Source organism: Nomascus leucogenys, chromosome 22a, assembly GCF_006542625.1.
Source record: "Nomascus leucogenys isolate Asia chromosome 22a, Asia_NLE_v1, whole genome shotgun sequence".
NCBI classification, from domain to species: domain Eukaryota; kingdom Metazoa; phylum Chordata; class Mammalia; order Primates; family Hylobatidae; genus Nomascus; species Nomascus leucogenys.
Window position 1 is genome coordinate 49,891 of NC_044402.1, and position 14,322 is coordinate 64,212.

At 39.7% G+C, this 14,322-nt stretch overlaps 1 gene segment (V, D, J or C); it reads left to right on the top strand.

Annotated features, from left to right (window-relative positions):
• Window positions 1-12,942: 12,942 nt before the first annotated feature.
• LOC105737964 lies at window positions 12,943-13,486 on the top strand. The segment is given in 2 exon segments: window positions 12,943-13,067; window positions 13,171-13,486. Coding segments are annotated over 2 exon segments (351 nt in total).
• Window positions 13,487-14,322: the final 836 nt, after the last annotated feature.

The window sequence follows — 14,322 nt, forward strand, 5'->3', positions numbered from 1 at the left end:
AGGTAATTGGCATGCCTATACGCTCAGAGAGTTATCATTTTATGCCTTTAATTTATTGTGTGTGATAAAAACACCTAATATCTACTCTTCCTGCAAAAGATACTTTTATAATACAATATTCATTAGTATAGTCACATTGTTATATGATTGCTCTCCAGAACTATTTCAACCTGTGTTTTAGTCCATTCTTACCCTAATGTAAGGAACTGCCTAAGACTGGGAAATTTATGAAGAAAAGTGGTTTAGTTGACTCGCAGTTCTGCCGGCTTAACAGGAAGCATTAATGGGAGGCATCAGGAAACTTACAGACATCATGGAAAGTGAAGGGGAAGCAAGGACCTTCTTCACATGCTGGCAGGAGAGAGAGAAAGAGCAAGGCAAGATGAGCCACACTTTTAAACCATGAGATCTTGTGAGAATCACAAAGCGGAAGGTCGCCCCCATTATTCAATCACTCCCCATAAGACCCCTCCTACAACACTTGGGGATTAAAATTTAGTACGAGATTCGGGTGAAACTGCAGAGACAAACCATATCATTCCACTCCTGGTCCATGACAAATCTCATGTCCTTCTCACATTGCAAAATATAATTACCCCTTCTCAACAGTCTCCCACTCTTAACTCATTTCAGCATTATCACAAAAATCTATTGTCTAAAGTCTCCTCTGAGACAAGGTCAGTTTCTTCCCCCATAAACCTGTAAAATCAAAAACAAGTTAGTTACTTCCAAGATACAATGAGGGTGCATGTACTGGGTAAATGCTCCCATTCCAAATGGGAGAAATTGGCCACAGAAAAGGGGTTACAGGTCCCATGAAAGTCCAAACACCAACAGGGCAGTCATTAAACATTAAAGCTCCAATGTAATTTTTCTTTTACCCTATGACACATCCAGGACACACTGATGTAAGAGGTGGGTTCCCAAGGCCTTGGGAAGCTCCACCCTTGTGTCTCTATAGGGTAGAGTCCCCATAGCTGCTTTCATAGGCTGACATTGAGTTCCTATGGCTTTTCCAGGCACATTGCGCAAGCATTTGGTGGATCTACCATTCTGGGGTCTAGAGGATGGTGGCCCTCTTCTCATAGATCCACTAGGTAGTGCCCCAACAGAGACTTTGTGTGGGTGATCCAACATCACATTTTCCTTCTACACTGGCCTAGCAGAGGTACTCTATTAGGGCTCAGCCCCTGCATCAGACTTCTGCCTGAATATCCAGGCATTTTCATACATCATCTGAAATCTAGGAGGAGGTTCCCAAACTTCAACTCTTGCGTTATGTGCACCAGCAGTCTCAACACCACGTGGAAGCAAGCAAACCTTAGGGCTTGCACCCTCTGAAGCAATGGTCTGAGCTGTCCCTTGGTCCCTTTTAGCTATGGCTGGCTTGAGAGAGACAGGGATGTAAGGTGCCATGTCCCGAGGCATCACAGAGCAGTCGGGTCCTGAGCTTGGACCATGAAACTATTTTTCTCTCCTGGGCTTCTGGGCCTGTGATGGGAGGGGCTGCAGCAAAGATCTCTGAAATGCCCTGGAGACATTTTTTTCCCATTGGGCTCCTCATTACTTATGCAAATTTCTGCATCCAGCTTGAATTTCTCCCCAGGACATGGGTTCTTCTTGTCTACCAGATGGTCAGGCTGCAATTTTTTTTCAAACTTTTATGCTCTGCTTCCCTTTTAAATATAAGTTCCAATTTCAGACCATCTTTTCGTGAATACATATGACTTATGTTTTCAGAAACAGCCAGATCAAATGGTGAATGCTTTGCTGGTTAGAAATTTCTTCTGCCAGATACTATAAATCTTCTCTCCCTAGTTCAACATTGCACAGATCTCTAGGGCAGGGGCAAAATGCCACTAGTCTTTTTGCTAAAGCATAGCAAGTGTGACCTTTACTCCAGTTCACAAGAAGATCTTCATCTTCATCTTCATCTTCATGAAGTCCACCTCAGCCTGGACTTTATTGTCCATATCACCATCAGCATTTTGGTCAAAACCATTCAACGAGCCTCTAGGAAGTTTCAAACTTTTCCACATCTTCCTGTCTTCTTGTGAGCCCTTCAAGCTTGTCCATTACCCAATTACAAAGTCACTTCCACATTTTCGGGTATCGTAATAGCAGTGTCCTACTCCTGGTGTAAATTTACTGTATTAGTCATTTTTCCACTGCTATAAAGAACTACCTGAGACTGGGTAATTTATGAAGAGAAGAAGTTTAGTTGGCTCACAGTTCTGCAGGCTAAACAGGAAGCATTCCTGGGAGGCACTCTGAAACACAATGATAGCGGAAGTGGAAGGAGAAGCAAGAACCTTCTTCTCATGATGGCAGAGAGAGACAGCAAGTGAGTGGGGAGATGCCACACTTTTAAACCAACAGATCTCTTGAGAACTTTATTAGGAGAACAGCAAAGAGGAAGGCCACCCCATGATCCAATCACTTTATATTAGGCCCTTTCTTCAACGTGTAGGAATTACAATTTGGCATGAGATTTGAGTGGGAACACAGAGAGAAACCATATCAACCTGCACAGCTGAAAGTTTTTACCTTTTGATCAACATCACCCTATATTTTCCTCCTCCCAGCCCCTGCAAACTACTCTTCTACTCTGCTTTTAAGAGCTGGAATATTTTAGATTCTACATATAAATGAGATGACACAGCATTTGTCTTTCTGTGTCTGGCTTATTTCACTTAGCATAATGTTCTCTCTGGTGTTGAAAATGTAAGAGTTTCCTTCTTTCAAAGGCTGAATAATATTCAATTTTATGTATGTATATGCCACATTTTATCTTTTCATTCATAGATGGACATTGACTTATTTTCCATATCTAGGTTATTATGAATAATCTCACAATGAACATATAGTTGACACACTCACTTTATTTTCTCTAGATGTATGCTCAGAAGTGGGTATACTCTATGTTCAATTCATTGAGTAATCTTAATGTCGTTTATCATAATGGCTGTACTAATTTGCATTTTGTTCCAAACCATACCTGTATACATTTATGCCACATATTCAGGTGTTTGTGTAAGTCTTGAATCCATTTTTAGTTGATTTCTGTGTATTTTGTTTTGTATTTTTGTTTGTTTGTTTCTTTGAGATGGAGTCTCATTCTGTCGCCCAGGCCAGAGTGCAGTGGCATGATCTCGGCGCACTGCAACCTCCGCCTCCCGGGTTCAAGTGATTCTTCTGCCTCAGGCTCCCGAGTAGCTGGGACTACAGGTGTGCATCAGCACGCCCGGCTAATTTTTGCATTTTCAGTAGAGACAGGGTTTCACCATGTTGACCAGGCTGGTCTCAAACTCCTGAACTCGTGATCTGCCCGCCTCAGCCTCCCAAAGTGCTGAGATTACAGGTGTGAGCCATCGCACCTGACTGGTCCATTTATTTTCTTCTGCATCTGAATTCCCAGTTTTCACACCACGTGTTGAAGAGACTGTCCTTTGTCTATTATTGTGTGTTGGTGGAAACTTGTCAAAGATCAGTTTATTGGGAAGAAATGGGTTGATGACCAGGTTGTCTATAATGTTCCATTGGAGTATATGTCTGTTTAAATGTCAGAATTATACTGTTTTGATTTATACAGATTTGACTTTGAAATTATAGAATATGATATATTCAGCTTTGTTATATTTTCCTCAGAATTATTTTGGCTATTTGAAGGCTTTTGCATTTTTATATAAATTGGAACATTTTAAAATATTTTTGTAAAAACATGCCATGGAGATGGTTTCTTTATTTTATTGTCACATAATAGACATACCTATTTTATGGGAACATGTAATATATTGATACATTTACAAATGTGTAAAGATCAGATCAGGATTGGTACAGCTATCATGTTAAACATGTATATTTTCTTTATGCTAAGCACATTGGAATGACTCTCTTCTAGATATTTTAACGTGTACATTAGATTATTGTTAACTATAGTCACCTTACCAATCTATCAGATATTTAGGTTTTATTTCTCCTATATAACTATGTATCTGAATTCAGTAATCAACCTCTCTTTATCCCATTCTCTCTTGTATCCACCCAGGCTTCTGGTAACCAACAATCTACTCTCTGTCTTCAGGAAATCCAATTTTTCAGTTTTGACATAAAAGTAAGAAGATGCAATATTTGTCTTTCTTTGTTTGACTTAGTTAACTTAACATAATGGCTTCCAGTTCCATTCATATTGTTGCAAATGACAAGATATCATCTTTTATGGCTGAATAATATTCTATTGCATACATAGATTACATTTTCTCTATCCATTTGTCCACCTGCAGACACTGAGGTGCTTTCATATCTGGGCTATTGTGAAGAGTGCTGCAAAGAACATGGAGTGCACATGCCTTTATGAGACCGTGATTTTATCTTCTTTAGAATGTACCCAGAAGAGGATTTGCTGAGTCATCAGGTATTTCTATTTTTAATTTATCTTGAGTCTTCATACTACTTTGTACAATAGTGGAAATACAATAGGAATAACCACTATAAAAGGTATGATCCAAAAACAAATACAGTTTGATCATGATTCTCATTGGGAGTCTCTGATGAATCTGGTGGAAATGCAAGAAGTTTTCTAACCTTGTTAACAAAATTATGAGTTTGCACCTTTTTCTTTTTGAGGCTGGTAAATGGCATGATTCAAGATGCATACTGTTAGTAGGTTTCAGAATGATACAGCAAATATCATAATGAGAAGGCAAGAGAGACAAAGTGAGAGAGCGAGAGAGAGAGAGAGACAAGCCAACAAAGAGAAAAAATAAATTTCACAAAGGGAGAAAGTGCTGGTTATCAGTGTTGGGTTTTGTTCATAGACACATCTGTACTGAGCGAGAAACTATGAAGTCAAGGGAGGAGTCCAGAACTTGTTCAAGTGAAGCATCAGCTTATTTCTCCAAGACACCTGTTGCCACCCCATCATAAGGGTGATGAATTTTTGAATGCTTATGAAATATGAGTTCCCAGTAAGTAATCATGTTTCCATGAAATTCAGTTAAAATGCCAGATCACTTATGCACAAATACACAAAGTTTGCCTTTGCATTTATGGCTATCTAGAGAAAAAGTGCATTAAGACATCAGCAGGTTACAGAAATCTGTTTAAGTTTGGCATCCCATGGGAGAGTGCCTCTTAGTGAAGGTTGGTCTATTAATTAAGTAGGTAAAAATTCTCTCTATGGGAGTAACTTCCAACTGTGTGGAATTTTTAATTCCTTATTGAGTTGTAAAAAGAAATCCAAGGGACTGACTCCATGGAGTTTTACTGCTGTGTTAATAAAAATAAGATTTTTCCAGTGTTTCAAGGAAAGTTTTTCTCTAAAACTTTTTGCAATCTATAAATTGTCCAGGGCAAAATTGTAAGACGCTGTTGTTATAAAGACATACTGGAATGGCACCTTTAGTCTGTTGGTGATAGGAGTGAGCATAATGCATGAATCTCTTTGAGGGTTCCGCCTCATCCAAATACAGTACGGCAAAGGCTAGTATTGGAGGTACAATCTCTAAATGTATTTTTTCCAGCTACCAAATCACAGGACAATGACAGATACATCCTTGAGGCAGAGGACCGTAATGCCACAGTGCTAGTAGGAGTACATTTGTTCAAGGGAGTTCAAAGGTTTCTTAACATTGTGATAATTTTAATGTAAGAATACCATTCTTTTAAACTTATGTGGAAGATTGTGGGACGTTATAACAGTGTTGTACTTTAGTATCAGCTCTGCCTCACAGAATCATTTTATAATAGTTCCTTTCATGGGTGTGCTTCACTCAGTTCATGCAAAACCTGGCAGGTCACAGGCCAAAAACACAAAATACAGAAGTTTTTAATTAACTAAAAGGGCTATAGCCTTTAGTCAAGGAATTATTTCAAGACACCGAGAACACAGATAGATGGTAAATAAAAGACATTCATATCCCCTTAAGGGTGGAAATTGAGGAAAGTTTATCTAAATGTGTCCAAAGGGCCCTGTGGCTTGGTTTCTGTTTAGGTTCCAATGATAGGATTCTCACAGGATTTTGTGGCTAGCTCGTCACTCCTCATCAAGAATTAACCTCTGCTGTTTCCTCAAAGTGTCTATTAATCTGATAACCAATTTGTCTATAAATTGTAGAGTTGAAATGCAGCAAATATTCATTTGAAATAATCTGGCACAAATTATCTAAGCAAAGTTGATAATGATGTTTTTTCATTCATTTGTATTTAAGATCGGCAGCTAAGCATTGATATTTTTGATAATACCCGTGGCTCTCTCAGCAGTTTTATCGTCTGAGAATATGATCTGCTGTGGCAGTTTTCCTAGCTTAAATGTTATCTCTTTTTGCACTGACTTTCACCTTTATATTTGCCAGGAATCTGGGATAAAGGAGTGCTTCTAAGAACTCCCTACCTTGCCCGTTTTGGGGAGTGTTCCAGAATATGTGAGATGCTCTTTTGTTCACAAAGCATCCCAAAGCCATGCGCTGCCCTAAAACATGTTTATTTCCTAGTTTGACAAATTGGAATTTCTAATAAATACAATCAATTCTGCCATCTGGGCTGATTTCACATCAGATAGAGGACTGTGTTCTAAAGGAAAGCTTACTTTAGTAACGGCAATTTTAGTCATTAACCTAGAGTCTTATTATTGAAGTATGAGTCATAACAAATAATAATAGGTTGAGGTTCTCAGTGGCAGTGTCTAAACCTCTTGGGTGTACAGGGTCTTCCATATTAACATGAAGCATTTACGAGCACAGTCATAGTTTCCAGCCATGCTTCTCCCTGTCTCCCTATCACCACAAACTAACTAAGACCTCACCTGGAACTTGGGTTAATTTCCAAATAAGTTATTTTTTAATCTCTATGCCTCTAGATTATTGTGTGAGGCTATTCCAGTAGAAAGTTAAAAATAACATTTTTACTGACTAAGCAATACAGAAAATCAATGATAAAACGCAAAGTCTAGACGTGAGAGGCTCCAGGCCTGGATAACACAACAGTTCATGTATGCAGGTAGTTTCTTCACCCAGTTCTACACTGACACACCCAGCATGTCAGCTCCATGCACCATTTGACTCCTATTATGTAGAGACATGGCAATGATGTCCTCCAGGATCACACACAGATACAAAAATTGGTGGGAATAGGGGAGGAGATGATTCTGCAATTCTCTGAAGGACCAAGAAAGCCTAAACAGACCATCTCCCCGGTCTCCATGACTGCACCACGTGCCCTCATGCACACTCATCCCTGATAGGATAAGAGGACTCCATCGATGAGGCTGAGCATTTTATGATATCAATTACGAGGGACTGACATTGAGGTTCCAATAACAAATTTTTATAATCTAAATTTAATTACCCTCAAATTGTTACCACTTTCTTCAGTGAAAAAATGCTTGCCTTGATTGAATTTTAGGAAGATTCCCAGTGCCCACAACTGAGCTTCCAAGAGAGTGTTGAGAACAGAAACTGAATGGGGGCAGAGAAACCCAACTTTACTGTATTCACCACTAAACTCAGGTGGACTCAGCACTGCCTTTGATCACTGCTGCTTCTCTGCAGAGTTCAGGTTTCCACTCCTCACAGTTCCATCACAGACTCTCCCTCGCCTCCAGTGTTTGGCCTCCACTTGCTGTAAGGTCACCCTCTGTTCTTAGGTTTTTCTCTGAATGATTTTAGGAGGGTGGTAATGAGCCATTAAGTGGAAATTTTATATCATCTCAACATGAATCCTATAAGTGGTCATGAATTATTCTCCTGGTTATGGCAATAGCATTTTTTGGCATGTTCATTACTAGTAATATTCGAAGCCATTTCATTTAAATATTTGATGCTTCATTTTTTATTGCTATGACACTTTTTCTTCTATTGAGTCTTCCCACTAGCATTATAACATGACCTAGTATCCCGGCTCTGTTGTCATCAATAATAACCACACATGTCAAAAGTTATGCATTCTTTTCATAGCAGACATAATTTTCTCTTTTCTGGGGATGAACACACACTGCTGAGCGACTCCACTCACAAGAACATACGTGCAATTATGACATTTTCATTTACTTGACTAATACGTTATATCATCCTCTCTTCAAATTCTTTACCCTCCCCCCAGAAGGCCTGGACAAACTCTTCTGCATCTGTTCAAACCATAAACTCAGAAACCAAACCACATGGTGAGTAAAGCTCACCTGGTTCTGAATATTCTGTCCATCTCTTTCCCTCCAGTGTCCCACAGCCCCTCAGCACACCTGTCCATGTTCTATCAAGAAAGTTTGGCTCCTGCACAGTAAAGGACACAACTGAGTGAGGAGAGAAACTGCAGATGATAGACAATATTTGAAAACTATTGGCCGGGTGAGATGGCTCATGCCTGTAATCCCGGCACTTTGAGAGGCTGAGGCGGGCGGATCACGAGGTCAGGAGATCGAAACCATCCTGGCTAATGCGGTGAAACCTCGTCTCTATTAAAAACACAAAAAAAATTAGCCGGGCGTGGTGGCGGGCGCCTGAAGTCCCAGCTACTCGGGAGGCTGAGGCAGGAGAATGGCGTGAACCCGGGAGGCGGAGTTTGCAGTGAGCCGAGATGGCACCACTACACTCCAGCCTGGGGGAAAGAGTGAGACTTGGTCTCAAAAAAAATAAAAAAGAAAAGAAAACGATTTATATGACAAGGGATGACTATCAAGCATATAAAATAAACTCAAATGAAAATAATAATGTAATTAATAATGGGCAAATAACATGAATACACATCTCTTAAAAAAAGAAATGAAAAAGGATAGAAAGACAGAAAGATAGATAGATATGTTAGTACATATACATACATATATTACTAGAAATCAGTAATATTCAGGAAAATGCAAATTCACAATAAGATGTCTTCTCATCCTACATCTTTGCTAGAAAGTCTGTTATTAGAAACGCAAATAATAATAATAATAACAGAAGCTAGCCGCATGCATCGAAAGGGAAACTCTTATAGACCACCGGTGGAAATGTAAATGAGTACTGCCATCATGGGAAAAAATAGAACTATCATATAATTCAGCAATCCAACTGCTGAGTATATATCTATTTAAATAATTAAAAGAAAAAAACTAATATTGAAGAGATACCTGTACACCCACGTTTATTGCAGTGCTATTCACAATAGCTAACATATGAAATCAACATATGTGTCCATCAACAGATGAATGGATAAATAAAATGTGGTGTATTTACACAATGGAATATTATTCAGCATTAAACTGAAATTCTGCCATTTGAAGCAACATGCATGGAACTGGACACCATTATGTTGAGTGAAACAAGCCAGACACAGACAAATAAATACCTCATTTTCTCAATGTAATGTGTAAGTTTAAGAAAATTGATCTCCTAGAAGTAGACTGTAGAGTAGTGGTTATGAGATGCTGGGAATGGGAGGAGACTGAGAGATAAGAAGAGGTTTGTTAACAAATGCACAGTTACAGGTAGACAAGAAGGATATGCTGTAGTGTTCTACAGCCAGCAGAGTGACTACAGCTAAAAATATATTATACATTTTATATTTACAAGTAGCCAGAAGAGAGAATTTTGTGTGCTACCAACACAAAGAAATGTTAGTATCTAAGCTGATGAATTTGCTCATTGTTCTGATTTGCTCATACCACATGGCACACATGTATAGACATATCACGCTGTATCCCATGAATATAAACAGTTGTTATGTGCCAAATCTAAAAAAAGTACTTTAATTAAAGAGGATTTTATTTGCATACATTACAAATGATTCAACACAGAGCCAGGAATAAATACCATTTTTATTGGAAATAGTGAGTTTCCTAAGAATGTAGTTACATTCATTTGAACCGAACCGTGTATTGGATCATGGTAAAAATAGACAAACTTATGCATAGAATAATATATTTTTAATTTTAGACTTCTATTTAATACTATAAATGCAAATAAATTTAAAACACCTAAGTACAAGTGTAAAGCTAAGGAAATGTGCGTGTGGTGTGTGATGTGAGAGCTTTTTATTGTGCACCACTCTATCCATGGTGGATGTGTGGTGTGTGTGTCTGTGTCTGTTTGTGTTTCCTCTCCTTCGAGTTCCCTGTGATTCTGGGATCTGTAGTTCAGTGTCTTTCACAAAACTGGGAACATTCTAAGCCATATTTTTCTCAAATACTGTCTCTGTATCTACAATTTCACCTTTCAGATTGAAAATTACATAAACTACAATATTTGATATTGTTTACTTTCTTCACTCTCTCTCCATTTGGAATATTTGCAATTTGCTTTGTGAAATTTCTAGTAACATTTTAAGTGCATGGTTTCACTTAAAAGCTGAGCCAGCTCTACTGAGGGGTGTGCCCAAAGCTTGCTCAGTGTTGATACTGCATTGCTTTTGATTTCTTACGCATTTCCATTTGATTCTTTCTTAGTATTTTCATCTCTCTGTTCCCCGTCTAGTCCTGCGTTATGCCCACAGTCTCTTTAAGAGATTTTTATATGTGAATTACAGTTACTTTATATATCTTATTTAATTAGATAGTTATAACATCTATATCACTTACAAATCTCATTCTGATCATTTGTTTATTGTGACTTTGGTATTTCTCATTGGTATATTTAATAATTGTTGCTGATAACCAGACATGTTGGGTTGGACAGTTGATATTGGTTTATTATTTATTTTATGTATTTTCTGCCTGTATTTGAGCCAGGCCTTTATTGTGGACATGTCTGTGAATCTTCTCAGAGCTACATTTGACATTTACTTTTGCAGTGGACGTCTGAGTTGAAGTCTGTTCTTCTGTGTCCATCAGAGACTTCAGATCCGCCAGTGATACCTTGTTTTTCTTTCCCGTTTGGCTTTGTCTCTTCACCTGTTCCCTCCTCCAGAGAATCTCTTTCAGTTCCTTCAGGGGGTTTAAAATGTTGTCTTTAGCTGAACATTGTGAAATTGGTGGAAGGCAATAGAATAAAGGGAGATTTTCTGACTTTTCATGGGTCCATATTTCTAAGAAGGCATCGTGACCCTGAGTCTGGGTGTGACCTTTCCAGTGTTTCTGAACTTCCTCCAGATGGAATGTTCATCTGTGTGTTCTTGTCCTTTTCCCTGGGTTGAGTCTTCTTGTTTTCCCCAGCTGTTTCCTCCCACAGCTCCAATGTTCTATTTTGGTGCTATCACCTTACAGATTTGGTGACCTCACCTTCAGACCAAGGCTCTGAAAAAGAAGAAAGAGGGTGGAGATACTTCTCAATGAAACTTAGGCGAAGACCTCTTTTCCCATCTCAGTTCCTAAAAGATTGCCCCAGTGCCCCTAAGATAACTGGTTTTTGTAGTTTGCCCCCGCAGAGTAATTTCTTAATTCTGCAATGGGGATAAAGGTGGTGGGTCTAAATGCATTTCAGAGTGTGGGCTCTTTTTCTCTCACAGACAGACACACTGGGAAGGAAAGATTTTTGTGAATATCCCCATTTTGTGGAAAAGGAATTAAAAAGGATATAAAAGCTCTTCAGTATGTGGTCCCTGAGAAATTCACACTACAACATGTTTACCACACTTGACTTCAAGCAGTCCAGTACATATGTGTGTTTTTCTCTTGCAATAGCCTACATTATACATGCCAGACTCTGCCTCAGTTCAGCTCATACCCTGGCCTTATTACTCTCTACAAGAACTTGCCTCTCCCTAGATTTCGTATTTGGTGTTTATCTTAAAACTTCAAGTATTTAAAGTATTTTTTAAAATTTGCAAAATCACATCTTCTCTGTTTATCTGTTATGATTGATGTTCTTGTTGTAAAAAGTAAGTAAAGTGTATTCCCCATCTATGTACATTTCAAAGCCGAGTTGCAGATTTTTTTTTGGTAAGACTGAGAGTAATAAAATAATGCAAATATTGTTAAGCTGCTTAATAGAAAAACAAATTGTGGTGAATTTGTTCACTGTGATACCAACCATCATTTATAGTAAATAAATGCCTGCTACACAGAACAACAAAGTATAATATCTAAATATTTATGTCGAGTAAAATAAGCCAAACAAATAAGAATATGTACTATGTTACTGCATTTTTATAAATTCTGATAAATAAAAATGCATCTAAAGTAGTACAATGAAGATCAGTAGTTGCCAGGGGAAATGGTAGAAGAAGAGAAGGGGAGAGAAGGAGGAATACAGCGGAACAAGAGGAAATGTTGAGAAGAATTCACTTAACCACTTTCTTGATAATGATGACAGTTACATCATGTTTATTAATCGTACGTTGTAAATATGTGAAGTTTATTAGCTTTCAATTAAGCCTCATAAAATGTATTACAAGCAAACAAATAGAAACTTAGACAAGAAAGGAGTAATAGAAAGATACAAACATATGTTAAATGTCAGAAGTACCTGAAAATTAATGTGCCTGGACCCTAGTTCTCTCCATACTTTCAGAAGAGTGCTGGAGTGCAGCAAAATCACGCATGCTCTTATTTCAGAAAGTGGGTTCTGAAAACCACACTAGGAACATCCATCTTTATCCTGGGGATGGTTCAGGGGGATGTCAGAGCCAGTGACGAGGAGCACAGGGCCAGATACCAGCTCAGGGGGATGTCAGATACCAGCATTCACTCATCCCAGACATGAGCTCCTAGATGCATACACAGCCTCCACCATGTGTGGGTCGATTTACATATCTGTAAATGGAGAAAATATTGACCCCTACAGAACATAACATACACAGATGTTTAAAAATGTAATTGGGTGTTCAGGACAAAGTGTTTATCACAGCACAATTTCATAACAAGACAGTACGTTTTCCAAATACCATCATTGTCAGCAAACTTCTGCAGGGCACCGTCGTCTTATCTGGGTACAGCCTACTCCTCAAACGTCCCACCCTAGAGCTTGCTATGTAGTAGGAGACATGCAAATAGGGCCCTCCCTCTACTGATGAAAACCAACCCAAGCCTGACCTTGCAGCTCTGAGAGAGGAGCCTTAGCCCTGGACTCCAAGGCCTTTCCACTTGGTGATCAGCACTGAGCACAGAGGACTCGCCATGGAGTTGGGGCTGAGCTGGGTTTTCCTTGTTGCTATTTTAGAAGGTGATTCATGGGAAAGTAGAGAGATTGAGTATGTGTGGATACGAGCGAGAGAAACAGTGGATATGTGCGGCAGTTTGTGACCAGGATGTCTCTTTGTTTGCAGGTGTCCAGTGTGAGGTGCAGCTGGTGGAGTCTGGGGGAGGCTTGGTACAGCCTGGGGGGTCCCTGAGACTCTCCTGTGCAGCCTCTGGATTCACCTTCAGTAGCTATGGCATGAACTGGGTCCGCCAGGCTCCAGGGAAGGGACTGGAGTGGGTTTCATACATTAGTAGTGGTAGTAGGTACCATATACTACGCAGACTCCGTGAAGGGCAGATTCACCATCTCCAGGGACAACGCCAAGAACTCATTGTATCTGCAAATGAACAGCCTGAGAGCCGAGGACACAGCTGTTTATTACTGTACTAGAGACACAGTGAGGGGAGGCCAGTGTGAGCCCAGACACAAACCTCCCTGCAGGGGTCCCCAGGACCACCAGGGGGCGGTCGGGACACTGTGCACGGGGCCGTCTCCAGGGCAGGTGCAGGTGCTGCTGAGGGCTGGCTTCCTGTCATGGCCTGGGGCGGCCTCATTGTCAAATTTCCCCAGGGAACTTCTCCAGATGGACAATTCTATACTAACATTTGATGTCTCTAAATGGAAAACTTTTGTTCTTTTTGTATTTTTGTTTTTGTAACAGGAGGACACATTCTCGCCTCCACAGAAGCCACAGTGTCACTTTAGGGGCAGATAATCCTTCTGTGGTCAACAGGATGAAAGTTCCGAGGAATCTCAGGGAAACCTGGGAAGTATTTTCCAATTAGACTCAGGGAAGAGACCTCCACGGGAATCTCTGATTAGAACAGGCTTTGAGTTCTGATGGGAGCCAAGAGAGAGGCTCACCCAGGGTCAGAATCCTTAAAACCTGATGGTTTTCACAGCTATCCCCTCGTCTTGAAAAACTGTGCACATCTGACTCACACTGATTCAGTTGACCCTATTTCTGCTAATCTATTTTCCTTCTCTGCGGACTTGATTCTCACAGTTCCCTTTCTTCTTCTCTTTCCTGAAAACAGAGGATGTGTTTTCTGTAGTCAAAATCCCAGGGATCAGGTCTGCAGGAGCTGGGTAGGCTGAGGGGACTTTCTCACTCACCATAGCCTGGTGACAATCCTGCTGTATTTTGTGGGTGGAGGCGTTTGGAAAATGAAGTGAACATTAGTCATGAAGGGAATGATACTAGTTTCCTCCAAAGGGATGTTGATGTAGAGCTGAT